Genomic DNA, 20,820 nt, shown 5'->3' on the forward strand with positions numbered 1-20,820 from the left:
GGGGCAAATTGCTATACTTGTTGCCTCTCTGTATTTGGGGGACATCCTCCCACACTGAAAACTGTCTCACAATTGTTTATTACGGTGAAGACCAGTGTCTCCAGGCCATAGGCTGAAGATCAGACCTTTCAAAATTTGCAGTGAGCCATGCTGCACAAATCTTGCATGCTCCACAGCTGGATTAATGAACTTTTCAACATTTATACCGTGCAAGTGACTCATGGGCCATTTGAAAAGTATTAATGGATCATTGTTACAGGTTTGCTATGAGTGACTTTTTTTTGCTACTGCTGACAAACTGAATTCTCAAGAACATTTCAAGATTGCATGTTCCTGCGATTTCATTAGTGGGTCGTATGAACATTTTTTTGAACAGAGGAAAAGACAACCACAGTTGTCCAACAAGCAACAACTGAAAATTTATGACAACAATTGGAAAACAGTGCTGTGCATACACTAGGAAATATCTTGCTTCTCAGTTCATGCAGGTTGATGGCACATAGAAACCAACATTGTTCAGAGGTCATCACTTTTATTTTTAGAGGGAAGTAGCCAAAATAGGACAAAATTTGGGTAACTGCTAATAAACCTGAAATAGACAAATTCAATCCACTGTGAGTTTTCAAGTCAGTTTGTTACTTATTACTAATTACTGTAAAATGAACAGCACTGACTTCCCCAGATAGCATGAGAAATTGTCACTTTAAAATAAGAAAAGAAAACCGCCCACTTAAACAGGGCATACACACAATATGTAGCCTGAACTGAACCAACATAAAATGTGTATCTGCAGGCTTCAAATTTGCAGTTCCAGAAATGTTGGGGGCAATTTTAACCTAATCCACCAGGCGGGAAACCTACAGGATCGGCTGGAACGCAGATTTTACACCACGCCCAATATTACTCTCCACTGACTTCAAAGGAGACTAAAATTGGGCGGGGTGTAAAACCAATGTTGTACCCGATCCCATAAGTTTCCCAATGGACGCGTTAGGTGAATACTGAGGTAGTCTTACTCTTCCCTAGCACAGACTCTTAAGTGGAATAGACGGTATCAAGATTGCATATATCTGAAAACCTGACAAAAGCAGCAAAGCGCATTCATGCGTCCTTGGGATAAATGAAACTGAAACTATTGCACTTCCCTGGTTTAATGGAGCCACCTAGAGGGGAATGCTGCAAGGAATTTTCATTTGAATTTGCAAATTTATGAGAATTTTGTCATTGTGAAAGTATGCCATTAAAACCACGATTATGCTGTAATACTGTCAAAAAGCTTTGGCAAAGCAGATTTAGTGTTTTTTTTCAGTAACCTTTTTAAATAATTCAACCTTCAGGGGATAGAGTTTATTATATCTACATGTCAGCTAAAATGAGTTTGTTGTGATGCAAATAATATTACTTATTTTGCCCAATTCATTTTAATCTCTTTTGCAGTTCAATGCAAAAGAAGGGTCGGAGAATAGTAGTACCCATGCACCTCCAAACCTATTATCTGATTCAAGGCAGTATGACTACCCCATCTCCCCTCTCAACACACAGTACCTTAGTCCCCCATAAAGCATTTAAATCAAAATTCAATTCTTCTTGAAATTATAGTTTACTAAAAATAAATATTTTTCTTTTAATTAAAAGACGATTTTTATATTGTGGAGATAAAAAGAAAAATTACAAATGCTGGAAATCTGAAATAAAACAAAATGCTGGAAATAGATAGTGAGTCCGTCAGCATCTGAAAGACAAAGTGTTGGGTTAATGGGTATGGTTCTTAATGAATACTTTGCATCAGTCTTCACAAAAGAGGGAGATGATGCAGACATTGTAGTTAAGGGGGAGGAGTGTGAAATATTGGATGGGTTAAACATAGTGAGAGAGGAAATATTAAGGGGTTTAGCATCTTTGAAAGTAGATAAATCGCTAGGCCCGGATGAAATGTATCCCAGGCTGTTATAGAAGCAAGGGAGGAAATAGCAGAGGCTCTGACCATCATTTTCCAACCCTCTCTGGCTACAGGCATGGTGTCGGAGGATTGGAGGACTGCTGACGTTGTGCCGTTGTTTAAAAAGGGAGAAAGGGATAGACCGAATAATTACAGGCCAGTCAGTCTAACCTCGGTGGTGGGCAAATTATTGGAAAAAAGTCTGAGGGACAGTATTAATCGTCATTTAGAAAGGCACAAATTAATCAAGGACGGTCAGCATGGATTTCTTAAGGGAAGGTCGTGTCTATCTAACTTGATTGAATTTTTTGAGCAGGTAACAAGGAGGGTCGATGAGGGAAGCACGTTTGATGTAGTCTACATGGATTTTAGCAAGGTTTTTGATAAAGTCCCACATGGCAGACTAGTCCGAAAAGTAAAAGCCAAAGGAAAGTGGCAAGTTAGATCCAAAATTGGCTCAATGGCAGGAAGCAAAGGGTAAAGGTCAACGGGTGTTTTTGTGACTGGAAGGCTGTTTCCAATGGGGTTCTACAGGGCTCAGTACTCGGTCCCTTGCTTTTTGTATATATATTAATGAGTTAGACTTAAATGTAGGGGGCATAATTAAGAAGTTTGCAGATGATACAAAAATTGGCCGTGTGGCTGAATTAGTGAGGAAGAAAGCTGTAGACTGCAGGAAGATATTAATGGACTGGTCAGGTGGGCAGAAAAGTGGCAAATGGAATTCAATCTGGAGAAGTGTGAGATAATACATTTGGGGAGGGCAAACAAGGCAAGGGAATACTCAATAAATGGGAGGATACTGAGAAGTGTAGAGGAACAGAGGGACCTTGGAGTGCATGTCCACAGATCTCTGAAGGTAGCAAGACAGGTAGATAACGTGGTTAAAAAGGCATAAGGGATCATTTCCTTTATTAGCCATGGCATAGAATATAAGAGCAGGGAGGTTATGCTTGAACTGTATAAAACACTAGTTAGGCCAAAGTTTGAGTACTGCATCCAGTTCTGGTCACCATATTACAGAGGAGATTTACGAGGATGTTGCCAGGGCTGGAGAATTTTAGCTACGAGGAACGATTGGATAGGCTGGGGATGTTTTCTTTGGAACAGAGGAGGCTGAGGGGTGACTTAATTGAGGTGTATAAAATTTTGAGGGACCTAGATAGAGTGGATAGGAAGGACCTATTTCCCTTAGCAGAAAGATCAATAACCAGGGGGCATAGATTTAAAGTAATTGGTAAAAGGATTAGAGGGGAGTTGAGGATTTTTTTCACCCAGAGGGTGATGGGGGTCTGGAACTCACTGCCTGAAAGGGTGGTAGAGGCAGAAACCCTCAACTCATTTAAAAAGTACTTGGATGTGCACTTGCAGTGCCGTAACCTACAAGGCTACGGACCAAGAACTGGAAAGTGGGATTAGGCTGGATAGCTCTTTTTCAGCCAGCACAGGCACGATAGGCTGAATGGCCTCCTTCTATGCCGTAAATTTCAATGATTCTAACTGATGAAGCGCCCCACCTGAAGTGTTAAGCTAGCTGCCTTTTCTCTTTCAGATATAACAGATCTGTTCTGTAATTCCAATGCATTCTGTTTTTATTCCACTGTTACATTTTTACCCTGAGAGGAAAGAGCAGTAGCATTTTTGCAACATCAGGCAAGAACATTTCCTTATCAGTTCCCTAAGGAATTCAGTGGTGCAGATACAAAAGCACATTGGAAGTCCCTTTAAATCAGATTTTGAGCATTTATTGGAACAAAATAACTAAAATGGTGTATTGAGGAGCTATGAGACATGGTGCGCATGCAACCTGAGGGAAATAAATTAAACCATAGATTGGCAGCCATTTGAAATGCATTAGTCCACCTTGCTGGCCAGCTAACTGACTTTAAGCAAGCACAGATGGATTGCAATATCTGTTGATCCACCTTACTTTCCATTTAAATCTGTATAAATATCCTATTTTAATAAATTTGTGCTAATTAATTGTGGAATTTTGTTAGCATTCAGTTAATTGCTGCAAAATTAGATCATTGCATATAAAACCCAATTGCATGTGTGCAGTTGCACTGATTAGAATCAGGCACCTACTCCTTCCAGAGCTGTCAGGCTCAATCTCAAGTCCATTTAAACTAGACCGTTATAACTTCAAGTATGATCAAGACAGAAGTCAATACTTTGATCTTAAAAATGCTGTTTGCTGTCACAATTTAAATCATTTACTGTTTATTTTATAATTCAATCAAATGTTTTTTTTCTTTTTAATGAGACATGGAAAGTCTCACTCCGATGCTGCTCTATCCATCTGTGTCCCAACTGTGTCTGTATTAGTCTCAAATAATTTGTGTATTAATCAGAGAACTGGCTAGAACATGAACTTTTGTGTAGGTATAAAATAATAGTCTGTTAACAATTTAGACGATTTTCAGTCATTTCCAATATACTTAAAACGAGGAGTTCCACGTAAGGTCAACCTGTAGTATTGATGTAGGCAAAAGTAACTCTTGGTGAAACAATTGTGAATGTGATTAATGTTGTGTGTAAAAGGTCACACGTGCGCATGCATACACACAAAACAAAGGCCCCAAAATTGCTTGGTCCAATTCCCGATCTCACTGGGTACTAATCTACAGGTAAGGAGGAATGATTCAATGATAACTCACTCGGGGATACTTTCACTCACTTCCCAGTAGCCAGCTCAAGAGAAGCATTGGTAGAAACCTTGGAGCAGGTCGCCTGACCACATCCTTAGTCAAGGTGTTGGATAAGGCATGGAGGGAGAAGGGGCTTGAAACAGGGACGAGAAATACATTTTATAATGGAGCAAAACAAATTAAAATATAATTGAACCTACAGAAGTCACTATGGTCCAGGTCATATGAAATGAGAGAAGTAGATGGGACCTGCAGAGAACGAAAAGCACTTCTTGTCCCGCTTGTTACTGGTATAAAATGCATGGATGATTGAACATATGTTATTCTTTTTCTTGTAAATCAAAATTCTCAGTCACTGCATTTTTGTAAGCATTAGAATCTGTCTGACGAATCCATCTATTTATTTTTAATAAGCTGGAAAAAATTGGAAATTTTGCAAAAAACTGTGCCATTTACTGTTATTAGTTTTCTTGTCATGCCATAAACAAAAGATTATAAAGATTGATTAAGGTTTCCCAAAGCTGTTTACCAGCATCTCCTCTTGTTAGCAACCCTAATTAAAATCATTCAAACAAACACTGAAATATACTTGTGCTCCCCATGAAAAAGGTCTCATAGTACTATACATTTTCATTAGACACTATCTTCTTGCTAGGGAGGAGATGAGCAATTACAGTTGCAACAGTCCAAGCTGTTGGCCATATTAATGGCACTCTATGGTCTTTTTATAAAGCTTTTTAAAAAAATATATTTTACAAGGCTTCACTCCTGGCATGGAGCCTCGCTAGATGGGAACGTGGTTCACAGAATTGGCCTGGTAATGTTATAGCTCTATCTCCAGCCCATACTCCTATTTAGTGAGGCTCCACATCAGAAATGGAGCCTTGCAAAACTGCCCCTATACTATACTAATTGATATCCTACAGCATTATTCATGGATTTATACAGATCGAGCTCTTACCTCTTTCTGGTGCGTGATGGGGAGTGCTCAGAACATCCTGATCAGACGTGGAGTCCTTGCTCTCTTCCAGCTTATTCCCTCTGAAATGAAAATTGGGCAGTTTCTATAATGGGCAACCAATCCACAATGCCAGTTTATCACCCAGGAGGCAAGTTGAAAATCTACCCCACATCACAGGTTACAATTACGAATGAAGTTTATTAAGAAACAAAATTAAAAAGAAGCAAAAGAAAACTCAGCAGATTACAAAGTGTTACTTAACTTGTAGTTCCTGTTTCAAAATAATCAAAGATTGAGTATATCCCAGAAGTAAGATTCTAGCCCCGATTTTAGCGGGTGGGGGCTGAGGTGGACGGGAAATTGTCCGGCCATCCACAGCGTGAGGCATAGGAGATTTTAACTGCCGTGCCTCACCTGAATGGCTCACTTCAGGCTCCTGCTCAAACCCGGTAGGAACTAGTAGCTGGCCAGTGGGTGGGAGTGGAATGTCGGGCGGCAGGAGGCTGCTGCCCGGGACTCGATGGAACGGTCCCTGGCAGTCAGGTAAGTGGTTAGGAGGGGGATCTGGAAGTCTTTGCGGTTAGGGGAGGGGGAACAAAGCCAGGTGCAGGGGAAGCCCAAGGTTTCCTTGTGGGGCCCATAGAAGCACTCCCGGCCCACAAGGAAACAAAAAAAAATTAAAATGTACTTATTTTTCTGGGCCTCTTCTAGCCCCACTCTTGTTTTCCGCCAGGATCGTTTGGCAGGCTAGCCACAGTGCCTTTCCTACACAGGCCTCAGTTTGGGTTCCGCCAGGACCACTCGGCTCCAGACCTCATTACAGCCTTGGTCCAAACATGGACAAAAGAGCTGAATTCCAGAGGTGAGGTGAGAGTGACTGCCCTTGACATCAAGGCAGCATTTGACTGAGTGTGGCACCAAGGAGCCCTAGTAAAATTGAAGTCAATGGGAATCAGGGGGAAAACTCTCCAGTGGCTGGAGTCATACCTAGCACAAAGGAAGATGGTAGTGGTTGTTGGAGGCCAATCATCTCAGCCCCAGGACATTGCTGCAGGAGTTCCTCAGGGCAGTGTCCTAGGCCCAACCATCTTCAGCTGCTTCATCAATGACCTTCCCTCCATCATAAAGTCAGAAATGGGGATGTTCGCTGATGACTGCACAGTGTTCAGTTCCATTCGCAACCCCTCAAATAATGAAGCAGTCCGAGCCTGCATGCAGCAAGACCTGGACAACATCCAGGCTTGGGCTCATAAGTAGCAAGTAACATTCGCGCCAGATAAGTGCCAGGCAATGACCATCTCCAACAAGAGAGAGTCTAACCACCTCCCCTTGACATTCAACGGCATTACCATCACCGAATCCCCCACCATCAACATCCTGGGGGTCACCATTGACCAGAAACTTAACTGGACCAGCCATATAAATACTGTGGCTACAAGAGCAGGTCAGAGGCTGGGTATTCTGCGGCGAGTGACTCACCTCCTGACTCCCCAAAGCCTTTCCACCATCTACAAGGCACAAGTCAGGAGTGTGATGGAATACTCTCCACTTGCTTGGATGAGTGCAGCTCCAACAACACTCAAGAAGCTCGACACCATCCAAGATAAAGCAGCCCACTTGATTGGCACCCCATCCACCACCCTAAACATTCACTCCCTTCACCACCGGCGCACTGTGGCTGCAGTGTGTACCATCCACAGGATGCACTGCAGCAACTCGCCAAGGCTTCTTCGACAGCACCTCCCAAACCCGCGACCTCTACCATCTAGAAGGACAAGAGCAGCAGGCACATGGGAACAACACCACCTGCACGTTCCCCTCCAAGTCACACACCATCCCGACTTGGAAATATATCGCTGTTCCTTCATTGTCGCTGGGTCAAAATCCTGGAACTCCCTTCCTAACAGCACTGTGGGAGAACCGTCACCACACGGACTGCAGCGGTTCAAGAAGGCGGCTCACCACCACCTTCTCGAGGGCAATTAGGGATGGGCAATAAATGCTGGCCTTGCCAGCGACGCCCACATCCCATGAACGAATAAAAAAAAATTGCAATCGGACGCTAATGATGTCATTGGGACCCAATCTGCATATTAAAGCAGGACCCCGCTGCCTTCCGGGGGATGTCCCGCTCGCCTGCTCAAAAGGGCAGATTAAAATTCCAACCGTGGGACGGCAGCAGGATCATGACGGTAAGTGGCTGTGATCATTTTAACTGCCCGCCCAGTTTCCGCTGAATGGGCAGCGTTAAAATTGGTCCTTATTAGTCTCTACCAGGCACCCACGATTGAGAAATTTTATATGAGGCTGGATGTTTGTGGAGTGCTTTACTAGCCTTGACTGAGCCACTCAACAAAGTAGAAATACACTACTATGGACTATCTGCCTGGGTTAAATGCTTCTCAACCCTTTGAAATTTAAGCTGATGATAAAGCAAGATCTAAAGGCATTTCATAGTTAGTCAAAACTGTGAAAGTTGGCGCATTTAAGGGGAAGCTAGATAAGCACAAGGGAGAAAGGAATAGAAGGATATACTGATAGGGTTAGATGAAGTAGGGAGGGAGTGTGGAGCATAAACGCCGGCATAGAACAGTTAGGCCGAATGGCCTGTTTCAGTGCTGTAGTTTCGATGTAATTTGATGTAGAACTCAAAGGCACAAAGATTGCCAGACAGGTTTCCTGATTCAATGTTTAATATCTGTCGAACAAAGCAACACTGTCACAACCGGTAACTGTACCCATCCCCACATGCCCCCATTCAGTCAAATGGGCAACACAGATAACGGTTGTCGTCTGCAATATTTATTAAGCAATCTGCATAAACAGAAGTCAAACAGCTCCTTTTGAAGTAGCATCTACATACCAGACAGGATATGTGCATTTCATACATACAGAGATAGACAGGCAGAAGCAAACCCCTTTCAGCTAGCAGCAATAAAGCTATTCCTAAATTTATCACCTTAACAAAGCTTAATATATCTTGATATAGTATATTAAAAATCTTGCAGATAGCATGCACTGTTTGTGTGTCACACTTACGTCCTCTAACACTTTCTCCATCACACTTTGTTGATAGCACCCCTATTGTCATAAAGCAGCGTATTCTCCCGCCACAGGAGATCGCCTAGTAAAAATTATAAAATAATGTTTCTTTTGGTTCTAAACAAAATAGATCTCTAATTTGGCACAATCACATACCTACTTGTAATATTTATGCTGTGTGCCTGATATGATAATGACAAATGAAACCAATGTTAATCTGTCTTCCCTCTGCCTGGGCTGGATTTGAATGTGTGTCTCATTGATGAAAGGACCGTGTTTTAACTGATCGCACTACCCAGTCCCCATTTTTGATGGGCATCACATTACAGGGAAATTTAGTCAACAAGATTATCTTAAATTTTACATAACTTAGTGTAACAACCCATCCAAATTAGAGATAAACAAAGTTGTTCTGAAATGGATTAGGGCCAAACTGCAGAAAATCTGTAATTCAGGAAGAGTATGATTTACTGCTCATCTTTGAGCATTGAAAGAGCTTGCCAGTTTTACTTAATTTTTAAATAGATGATTTTTGTTCTTGTACTAACACAATTTGCATTCAAAATGCAATTTGTTTTAAACTGAAATCACTCCAAAGGTTACATCTGGATTGATTTGATTTTCTAATTTGGTTCAAAGCTCAGACTGATTAGGGTTATCATTGAGATCTGATGTATTCATTCACCTGTATAGTCCATTTAGTAGTAATACCTTGTGAGTTAATATTCTACACTGTTTGTGAAGTCAGCTGTTGTAAAATGCAACATTGGAGTTTATTGTAATTTTGCGCAATGGTGAACTGCTTTGAGTCAACAAAGGGTTAGTCTTCAGAGGGCAAAAGTCCTCTGGATTTAATCAGAGACTACACTCCATTGTCTGGTAAGCATGTGCTAAAATACCTCTTATTTCAAAGTTCCCTCTTTCTCCCTCTTACTACTTTGGTCTGTTAAGACTTTATAACATCTGTTGGGTTTTTAAGTTTGTCACCTTTATGTAAATGAAACAAGACAAAGTTTATGCTTGAAGAGGGGATGTTTATCCCTCTTAAATTGTGAGCTAACCATTTTCATAGGCTTACCTGAGTCCAATCTGCCTGATGAATATACTGTTTAAAGCCTGTGTGCTGGTAAGTAGAAATCCAGATTATATTGAGTTGGCAAGGCAGTATTAATGTTGAGGTAGGTTCCCTTTTTAGACAAGCACTGTTATTGTATATTGCAAACCAGAGAAATCTGTAAGCAGTAATGCAGTGGAATCTTATTCTGTGTACTATATTGAAACAAAGAGAAAACTTGCTTATAATCGGACTTTCCTGAGAGAAATGTAGTATCATTACTCCAACTGGTGCAGTATGGTGCATGTCCACACTGCGGTCAGGAGGATGGTGGCAATATACTCAAACATGTTATGGTTGTTGTGTGCTCACCGTGCTGCTCATGAGGAGATCCCTTGTATGCTGTCTGCCTAGCGAGGGATCAAACCCACACTTGACAACTATCTAATGACCAACTAATGAAAGGTCATCGACCTGAAACAATGGCCCGGAATTTGCTCTGAGCGGTGAATGAACGGCGCCCACCGCTCGTTAGATTTAAACTTACTCACAAAGTATCCACGGGCTTTAGTGCAGCAACTTCTGGAAATTGGGAGCTGAAAAAAATGCAGTGTCCTCTCCTGGGCATCTGCGAGCTGTGTGAGTGGGGAATAGCATATCTCGCTGTCCCCTCAACCAATCAGATCCTTGACAAGCCGCGCAGAGTCAGAACCAGGAAGTGAAAGCTACAACAGTAAATTTGGGGTAAAATCAGTTAGAGAAAGCAAAATAAAGAGAGGGTAAGAAATAATGAATTAAAAAAGAGATAAAACAGACTGAAAGGAAAAGTAAAAAATTAATAATAATTTTTTTTCAAATGTCCAACAATTAAAATCGGAAGGAATGAGTCTCCACATTTTTTAAAGTTAGTTTTCAGTGCCAGGGAGGTTGTTTGGCGGTCATTAATATTTACCATGCTGTTAAAAGTTAACTCATATCTAAAAAACTAAGCATACAGACCAAGGAGGTCTGCAGTACTCCAGAGCATTGTTGATGATTAACCAGCCAGCCTGACTCACTAATGGAACCTGGAGGGGTTTATCCATCACTACGGGCTGGGATTCTTCCCACTCAGCTTCAGATAACCCAGCAAGCAAACGCCCCAACAGATAATCATCCTGGCCAGACAAGCAACAGGAAGCTTACCGGTCCTCTGTACTGGTTACCTGTGTGGTTTTAGCCAGTTGGGGTTCCCAAAAACTTGAGTCCTGTCATACTGTGCCCAAGGTCTCAGGACTTATGCAAGTATGGCATGTCTCTTCATGGAGAGAGTATATGCTCCATACTAAGCATATACAAATTCTGTGTAGATTTCTCAATAGTTTGGTTTGAAAACTCTTAAACATAGTGATGGGTTCCACAGGTGTCTGATTAAAAAACAAATTGTTTTGTTTGGTAACAAGTTGTGTATTTCGGGACATTGCCAGTGAATTTGCTTATATCTGGATTGACCATAAATTCTTATTCTTATTCACTTTGTCTTCCTGCAGAATGTGTAAAAGGAAAAGACTAGGCTAAAGACATGCTTCAAACGTGAACCCAAACAATGATATGGGACTGATCCATCAAATCCTCTGCTGAACTTTTAGCATATTAAAAAGTTACTGTAACAGAAACTCCCTAATCCATATTAATCAGCAAGTCTCAATAGCAGTATTTGGTGGTATCTCATTTAGACCTTGGAGATGGCAAAGAGTCTGTTGATCACTTATGTCCTTTGGTCATTTGGTGGACCTTTTGGTCTCCATCACATCTATCTTGGGAGAGATAGTCATGCCTTACTATGGATGGTGACACTTGGTGGATTTGGAGTAGGGTGGATTAGGGAATTTTGGCGATTGCCAAAGTACGTGGAAAATGCAAACATGTGCCACAAGAAGATCCAAAAAAAAAGAGTTCTACAACCATCAATGAGCATGATCCGTGTTTTTGGCCAAATTGCAGTTGGAGTTTATTTTGGTATTGTCGCTCTCATAAGTCTGTCATCATTGAGTAGTTTCTACATCATGGCCCTGCCACTTGCAATCACACTGGGCGTTCACCTGGTGGCCAATGTTGGGGAGGAAACCTCCAATGTAAAGACAACAATGATAGCTTCAGTTATTACGTCCCCCATATTCTATGGAAGACCCATCGCGACAGTACCCATCAGTATTGTTGCCACTATTACCTCTATGCAACACCGTCGCTACAAAACTCCAAGTGACAGAGAAGACAACCTGAGTGTAAGACTCTACAGACTAGGTCTAGCTTGGCTGGCTTTCACAATGCCAATCTCCTACTGCGTGTTCCACAATACCACAGTTACGGTTACATACATCACAGATACCATCAGCCTTATACTGGACTCGGTCCGAATATTTCCATTTGTCAGTGGTCTTCTTGAGTCTGCATTCCTCCTTCCATATCACACATGGAAGCTGTTTACAGGTGGGATTGGATTAAGCTATGGATACAATCAGGAGTGGGAAAAGCTCTTTGCATCTATCTCTACCATACAGACTGAAAGAAAAAGGTTAGCGTATGAGGTAATTAGAAACATTTCTAATTGATTCAGACTGCGATATCTACCTCCACCTCTCTATCTGCTCTTTATCTTCCACTAACATTCTCACTGTCTTCATACTATGGCCTTGAAATTCGAGCGCGCTTGAATGGATAGGCCCGAGACACACGTGGTATTGGGCCTTGAGCCTCATTATCATGGAGCCGGCGAGTTGCAGACAGCTAATAGGCATCCCCAGACAGCTCGCCGATGAAGAGGAATCGAAGATAGGGCCGCTGCAACACAAGTAGGGGAGGGAAGTGGCGGTGGCCGGGAGCAGGGGCGTTAGCGGTGATCGGGAAGGGTGGGTAGCGGGCAGAGGCTAGGATCGGTCGGGGAGGGCAGTGCCATGTTTTGTGATGATTCAATTCAAACCTTTTGCTTCTTTGCACTAAAAGGGGAGGATGCATTTAATCTTTTAATGTATAACGAGAGAATGCCTGTTTCTCTCGTCAATAAACGGCCTACTAAAAAAGATGAATTCTCAGAAATCGCACAGTTTTGAAGATGAGCATTCCTGTGATTTCGTTAGCCAATTGATAATTACAGAAACATCCATTCTTCCGTTTTTAATTTTAAGAAAAGGAATTTCAACTACCCTCCCCCCAGATGTGTTCCTAGATGAAAAATCTGGCACCATCTGGCTGAAATTAAGAAAAGGCACAAAGTATGTGATTCATTGCGGTATAATTTTCCTAATCCTGGATAGATCAGGTCCTCCCTGGCTTTGTAAGGGACACAAGGTGATTGTAAGTAATGCAATGGCAGACAGGCCTCGTCAAGTTACATCTTTCTAAATGAATATTTGTATTTTTAAAAAAATTTCAGGTGCTGGGATTACACGAGGAAGCAACTTTAGAAGAGATCAACAAAAGTTACAGAGTGCTGCTGAAACGCTGGCATCCTGATCACAACAGACACAATTTAGATGAAGCAGAACGACAATTCCTTGAGATCCAGGCAGCATATGAAGTACTTGCAAAAACAAAGAAAGGCGAGACACATTAAAGCTGCAGCACCCTTTACAAAGTGTCATTGCAAACTGGTTTTACAAGTTATGGCTGTTTCCAATACAGTATAAGTTTATTAAAATTGTGGTGGTGAAGGAGGGAGAACAGGGGGTTGTGCCCCTTAAATTTTCAATTTTGTTCTTTATTCTTTAGGTTATCTGGAGTGCTTATGCCCCATTTGTTTTACAGCCCCCTATAGAGGTTGCATTCAGTTTATATCAAGATAGTCAGAGAAGAATGTGATCGCCCAGAGTTCGTATTTATAGCTGCCCAGATTTAGTTCATTCACTGGGCATTATTAAGTTGGCAGGGCAAGATGTTTCCTCTCCAGAACAAGAGATTCACCTCACCAATTAACACCAGCCTGACAGGATCTTCTGCTTTGGAGCCTGGGCCATCTCTGAAGATTAGTAGTAGGTGGGGAGTCTTTACTCTGAACACAAGAAATAACTATTCCAGTGAATAAATTAAAATCTGAAACTTTAAGATGGCTTCCTTTTTATCCTGTTTACCCACACTGACATTTTTAATTGAAGGTTGACTTTTTCAGGTTCTCCATTAATACAACAACTGGCATTTATATAGTGCCTTTAACATAGAAAAACGTCCCAAAGCACTTGAGAGGCACATGGCAAAAAATGGGCTCCAGCATACTTCAATCACACAACAGGTGGCAAATATCTCAGTGTGAAAATCTTTGCTAACAGACTCTGCAAAGTGTGCAAAACAATTACCTGACCTTTAGGGCATTTGGCCAGACAGTGACATCATGCAACCCTGAGTGACATTTCACTTCTGACAATTCGAAGTGGTGTACTTTGAAATTTTCTCAAATTATTAGCAAATTACCCACCCCTGACTTTGCTAATACCTTTCCAACCTCCCTTTCCTCTCAAGTCCTTGAACGTGTTGTCACCTCCCAAATCCGTGCCTATTTTTTCTGCAACTCCATGTTTAAACCTCTTCAATCAGGTATCCGGCTCTGCCACAGCACTGAAACGGCCCTAATAAAAGTTACAAATGACACCCTATGTGACTGTAACCATGTTGCACTATCCCTCCTCATCCTTCTTGATCTGTCTGCAGCCTTTGACACGGTTGACCGCACAATTTTCCTCCAACACCTCCCCTCTGTTGTCCAGCTGTGTGGGACTGCTGTGGAAGTGCATGAAGGGATACCTGACCATATTAATGTGGAAGTGCATGAAGGGATACCTGACCATATTAATGTGGAAGTGCATGAAGGGATACTTGACCATATTAACTCTTTATTAACTCACATAATAGGTTAGCTATAGCACACAGAGAAGCACAATTGTGTAATTACGTTTAAGCCTTGATAGTTAAGTTAGCTGAACAGGTGCTTAGTACAGTCTGGCCTCTCTAGCAGATAAGAGTATTGCTGACTACAAGAATATAATGAGAATACAGTTTCTTGAACGGCCATGTGGCCTTGAGACTGACTTCAGCCCTACTGATAACCAGGACAGGAATGTGGGGAGGAAGGGAATGCTCAGGCCTACGTGCAAAAGTAACAGGTGGCTATGGATGTTCTGGGGGCAGGCTCACGACTTGATTGACCAACTACCTGAGCCAATAAAGAATGTATGTGTACGCCCATATTCTGTAGCAGATGGGCGTTCTTATTGAACTGTATAAACATGAGCTGTTTCACTGACTCGAGGAAGATGTATCCTCAACCATTGTCTTGAGGTGCTCTTCCACTTGTATACAAATCGGGGTTCAATAAAGTTTCTCTTTGTACTACTTGTTTGGGTGTTAATGCATTGTATAGTAATAAGTAATATTAAGTTTCTACACTGCCCTTGCCTAGTTCCACTCTTACCTAGAGTCATAGCCAGAGAATCTCCTGCAATGGCTTCTCTTCCCACTCCCGCACCATTACTTCTGGAGTCCTCCAAGGATCTATCCTGCGTCCTCTCCTATTTCTCATCTACATGCTGCCCTTCTTGACATCATCTGAAAATACATTAGGTTTCACATGTATGCTAATGATACCACCACCTCTCTTGAACCCTCCACTGCCTCTGTGTTGGCTGACTGCTTGTCCAACATCCAGTTCTGGATGAGCAGAATTTCCTCCAATTAAACATTGGGAAGACTGGAGCCATTGTCTTCAGTCCTTGCTACAACTATGTTCCCTAGCCACCGATTCCATCCCCATCCCTCGTCACTGTTTCAGGTTGAAGCAGACTGTTTGCAACCTCAGCGTCCTATTTGAATCTGAGCTGAGCTTCCGACCCCATATCCTCTTCGTCACAAAGACTGCCTATTTCCACCTCCGTCATATCGCCGATCCCCGCCCCTGCCTCAGCCCATCTGCTGCTGAAACCCTCATCCATGCTTTTGTTACCTTCAGATTCAATCTTCCAATGCTATCCTGGCCAGCCTCCCATCTTCCACCCTCCATAAACTTAAGCTTACCCAAAACTCTGCTGCCTGTATCCTAACTCGCACCACAACCCATTCACCCATTACCCTTGTGCTCCCTGTCCAACGTTGGCTCCCAGTCCAGCAACACCTCGATTATAAAATTCTCATCCTTGCGTTCAAATCCCTCCATGACCTCCCCCACCCCTACAACCCTCCGAAATCTCCGTGTTCATTCAACCTGTGAAGTGCTTTGGGGCGTTTTACTACATTAAAGGTGCTATATAAATGCAAGTTGTAGTTGTTTGTTGTTGATAAGCACTTTATCTTATGTGCTTATCAACAAGCACATAAGTAGAGTACCTTAAAAACTGACATATACTAGTCCACCTTCCTGTATTTTTTTAACATCCGCTAGGTAGAAAGGTATGGCTTCTACATTGGTATGACCTAAAAGATTTTACTTACTGTAAAACAGGTACAATGAGATGCATTTTATACACTAATGGGATAGACAGCAGCATTATAAATACTCCATTGCTATTCAGCTACAAATTCAGAACAAACCTAAATTTTAGTATGTGCTGTATAAACAAGATGCCTAAGTTAGCAACTTCTGATTTTCTTGCACAGTTTGAAGACATTGCACAGGAATGTCAGAGTCAGATGAAGAACAATAGAGTGCAATGCACATATCTGTCCAACAGTGTATCCCTGCAGATTTTTACATTGTGTTTTTTTTATGCCTGGTATCATGGTGGATATTTTTTCCAAATCAGCTGAAAACATTCAGTTATTTAAGTGTGAGTACTTTCTTGTCCTGTTGAAAGCATGTTGGATAATTGAAAGAAAAGTATGAAAATTGAGTCTGTCAATCATCTGTCTCTATCCTCAGTTTGGAAGGATCCAGTTCAAAAAAACAGGAAAGCAAGTACTTCCATCATTATCCAAACCTTTTTCACTTCAAAGGACAGTACTATACAATTTAAAAAGTGCCTCCATTTTGTAGTTCTTTTTTTCCCCACTTCCTTAACTCCCGCTGCACTATTCAGTGACTTGGAAGGTGGGTGGGCAGGCAGCCTGGTCCCAGGCATCTGCCATGCCAGTTGACTGTTGGAAGGTGTGTGAGAGCAACCTGGATTGTTTTTTTTTAAATTGTTTTTAAAAAATGTTTTAAATTTCCAAGGATCAAAATGCAAGACATCACCAAAGTTCAAAAAAACTGAGAGAGGAGATAAATTGGGAAGTAGTCATTAGGTGATGCCAAGCTTGGGTTTTAAAAGCCTAAAGATTGTAGGGGACGAGGAAGACTGAGGGAGGTGAGCAGTTCCAGAGATTGAGGTCCAGGGGAAGAATGAGGTCGAGTAGGTTAATCGTGATAAGTCTTGATTTCAACACAGTCCGGATGCAGGAAGGAGGAAAAGTGTAAACAGTATATTTGCAGGTTAGGAAGAAAAAGTGGGGAAAGTGAGAAAAGGCACTTTTACATTACTGCTAAGGCTTCAGAGAATGACACTCAAGGGGAAACCCATGATTTCTGAGCATGCGCTCCACTTGCCTGTGTGCTGTCAGTACCCTGTTGGAGGGTCAACAGGAGATGCTCATTTTCTATGGTTCTGATTTTTACTTTTGGGAGCCACAAAAGTTTGGTTTGCTAGCTTTATATTAGAATGTGCTATCAACAGCACTCTATTGATATAAAAGTACCTACAGGGAATCAAAAGCTATTGAATGGGCGGGAGGTAAGTGTATGGCATTTCTTGGAGGCACTGAGATTAATTTTAATTTTCAATGTTTATATTTTAGAGTAAAGCAAATATAAATTCTATCCTCATGAAAACAAGCCTGGCCTTTACTTCCTGCCTTCCTCTGGCAACACAGCAGGGATAAGGAACTCAGCCTGGGGTAATATGGTAGGCACAAACCTGCTTCCTACTAACTCGCTGCAGCATGGGGCAACTCTTTTCATTCAGTGATTCCATTTATTTTGTTCCTCTGATTTTCTTCCACCTTCTGCTGACTTACGCTGGAGTATGGTTCCAATGGCACTGACACCAAGCAGCCCTCTGGGACCTACCCCATAATAGTCATTCTTCACCTTTGAGTCACAGGTCCTTTGAGCACAGATGGCATAACAGCTGAGCCTGATCCTGTCCTCACTCAACATACACGCGCGCACTTTTCAACAAGGGTTGCTGGATAGCAATCTACAGCAGGGATGATTTTCCCTACCTTAGCCCAAGGGAGTTGATGCCAATTCTAAGACACGAACCGCTGCTCACGCTGGAATCAGCGAAATTAGCACAGAATTAAAATTGACATTGCTGGTCTGAATTTCTTGGACCTTATCACAAAGACATGTGGTTTTCAAACTTTTCTATATGAGAGACCCCCCCCCCGCAAATATTGAGACTCCCAGAAATCCTCAATGCTAACTTCCAAAAGACAGTGTCAGCGACCCAAAGGAAAACAGCGCTATCACACTTCTTATTAGTATAAAGCAACAGAAATATTGTGCTAGTAAATCACAAATGCAGAAAAATCTAGAAATCTGATTACAAATGGATAGAAATCTGATGACTTCACTGACCCCATGGGATCCCTTCACTGACCCGAGATTTAAAACTTATGTTTTACACTAAAAGGTGGTGTTGTCTCAAGGTCATATTTGGCAATAGATTGACTTGACTGGAACTAGTGTGCTGAACTAGAGTCATACAGATTTTCTAGGAAAACTGTGTGCTTGGATCAAGGTTCCATAATTCACTGTCATGTTTGGATAAAGTGAATGGGAAGTGGTTTTATATGTTAGAATTCTTTATTTGCATCAGTATGGAGTTGACTGTGTTGTTTTGTAACTTTTTTTTGCTTAGTCTACTTGTCATCTGTGCCAAATTAATCTTGTAGGAAAATACCTGGTAATTATTACACAATTCCAAACAATCAGGCCATTTCCTCTTTTCATCTGTATAAATTATCCTGTTTACATCAGAACAGAGTCTGCTCAATGTCATACATTTTTCTAGGCTAAAATTACTCAGCTAATGTGAATAAAAAGTACGATGCAAAGCAGCCAAGCATCACGTGCAAGTAAGTGAGCACCACACCTAGGCAAGGCAGCACTTTTGTAAGAGTTTATCATCAACTATATAATTCTTCAAAAATATTTGCCTGGACTTTTTGTCTGTAGCATCAGTACAAATTGCTCCATCAACAGTACATCATTGTGAAGAAGGTGCTGATGCTTTTTGTTGGTCGTGTTCCAAACTGTAAATGTATTAGTGTGAGCCCACATTGATTGTCCTCCAAATCCTAAATGTGCTTCGACTAGAAATGAGGAAAGCAATCACATTTTTACTCCTCTTTCAGAGAGTACACTGGTTTGTGGCTGGATGTCTTCTGCACCTTCAAAAATGTCCACCAAGGATCATTTACAAAGCAAGGGTGCCATCTGCTGGTAAGCAACAGATACACATAAGCAAAAGTTCTCCAGTGGTGAAGAGTACATGTGCCAGCACATACTGCCCCACTGCAAGTACTGCATATACATAGCTTGACTTGCAATATACCTTAATATCTAAGAAATTCAACAGGGCTCCTCTCCTCCTTCAATGGCTCAACAATTTTATCCGCTGGGTAGATGAGCCATACAGACCAAGAAGGTCCCAGATTTGATCTCTGGTCTATGCTGTGTTAGCTAGTCTTCAGCCAGTTCGATTCACTCCACGATATCAAGAAACAGCTGAGTGCACTGGATACAGCAAAGGCTATGGGCCCCGACAACATCCCGGCTGTAGTGCTGAAGACTTGTGCTCCAGAACTAGCTGTGCCTCTCGCCAAGCTGTTCCAGTACAGCTACAACACTGGCATCTACCCGACAATGTGGAAAATTGCCCAGGTATGTCCTGTCCACAAAAAGCAGGACAAATCTAATCCGGCCAATTACCGCCCCATCAGTCTACTCTCAATCATCAGCAAAGTGATGGAAGGTGTCGTTGACAGTGCTATCAAGCGGCACTTACTCACCAATAACCTGCTCACCGATGCTCAGTTCGGGTTCCGCCAGGACCACTCGGCTCCAGACCTCATCACAGCCTTGGTCCAAACATGGACAAAAGAGCTGAATTCCAGAGGTGAGGTGAGAGTGACTGCCCTTGACATCAAGGCAGCATTTGACCGAGTGTGGCACCAAGGAGCCCTAGTAAAATTGAAGTCAATGGGAATCAGGGGGAAAACTCTCCAGTGGCTGGAGTCATACCTAGCACAAAGGAAGATGGTAGTGGTTGTTGGAGGCCAATCATCTCAGCCCCAGGACATTGCTGCAGGAGTTCCTCAGGGCAGTGTCCTAGGCCCAATCATCTTCAGCTGCTTTATCAATGACCTTCCCTCCATCATAAAGTCAGAAATGGGGATGTTCGCTGATGATTGCACAGTGTTCAGTTCCATTCGCAACCCCTCAAATAATGAAGCAGTCCGAGCCCGCATGCAGCAAGACCTGGACAACATCCAGGCTTGGGCTCATAAGTGGCAAGTAACATTCGCGCCAGACAAGTGCCAGGCAATGACCATCTCCAACAAGAGAGTGTCTAACCACCTCCCCTTGACATTCAACGGCATTATCATCGCTGAATCCCCCACCATCAACATCCTGGAGGTCACCATTGAACAGAAACTTAACTGGACCAGCCACATAAATACTGTGGCTGCAAGAGCAGGTCAGAGGCTGGGTATTCAGCGGTGAGTGACTCACCTCCTGACTCCCCAAAGCCTTTCCACCATCTACAAGGCACAAGTCAGGAGTATGATGGAATAGTCTCCACTTGCCTGGATGAGTGCAGCTCCAACAACACTCAAGAAGCTCGACAACATCCAGGACAAAGCAGCCCGCTTGATTGGCACCCCATCCACCACCCTAAACATTCACTCCCTCCACCACTGGCGCACTGCAGCAACTCGCCAAGGCTTCTTCGACCGCACCTCCCAAACCCGTGACCTCTACCACCTAGAAGGACAAGAGCAGCAGGTACATGGGAACAACACCACCTGCACATTCCCCTCCAAGTCACACACCATCCCGACTTGGAAATATATCACCGTTCCTTCATCGTCGCTGGGTCAAAATCCTGGAACTCCCTTCCTAACAGCATTGTGGGAGAACCTTCACCACACGGACTGCAGCGGTTCAAGA

The 20,820-nt window shown here is 42.4% G+C and overlaps 1 protein-coding gene and 1 long non-coding RNA gene across 3 annotated transcripts in view; one reads left to right on the forward strand and one right to left on the reverse strand.

The window, feature by feature from the left end:
- LOC137307185 (uncharacterized) overlaps positions 1-10,288 on the reverse strand; it is a 112,108-nt gene extending 101,820 nt beyond the window's left edge. Inside the window, exons 1-2 of the long non-coding RNA XR_010959059.1 lie at positions 10,199-10,288; positions 5,552-5,631 (exon numbers count right to left, since the gene is read on the reverse strand). This is a non-coding gene — a long non-coding RNA (uncharacterized lncRNA). The remainder of the gene's footprint in view (positions 1-5,551; positions 5,632-10,198) is intronic.
- dnajc22 (DnaJ (Hsp40) homolog, subfamily C, member 22) lies at positions 9,419-15,008 on the forward strand. 2 transcript variants are annotated; one of them, XM_067976551.1, is made up of 3 exons: positions 9,419-9,472; positions 11,177-12,214; positions 13,060-15,008. In XM_067976551.1, the coding sequence occupies exons 2-3, from the start codon at positions 11,372-11,374 to the stop codon at positions 13,237-13,239; spliced, it is 1,023 nt and encodes a 340-aa protein (XP_067832652.1). In that variant the 5' UTR covers positions 9,419-9,472; positions 11,177-11,371; the 3' UTR covers positions 13,240-15,008. The 2 variants fall into 2 exon arrangements, with proteins under 2 accessions (XP_067832652.1, XP_067832653.1); XM_067976552.1 differs by lacking the exon at positions 9,419-9,472 and adding an exon at positions 9,587-9,719.
- Positions 15,009-20,820: the final 5,812 nt, after the last annotated feature.

The sequence above is a fragment of the Heptranchias perlo genome, chromosome X (genome assembly GCF_035084215.1).
Source record: "Heptranchias perlo isolate sHepPer1 chromosome X, sHepPer1.hap1, whole genome shotgun sequence".
Lineage (NCBI taxonomy): Eukaryota > Metazoa > Chordata > Chondrichthyes > Hexanchiformes > Hexanchidae > Heptranchias > Heptranchias perlo.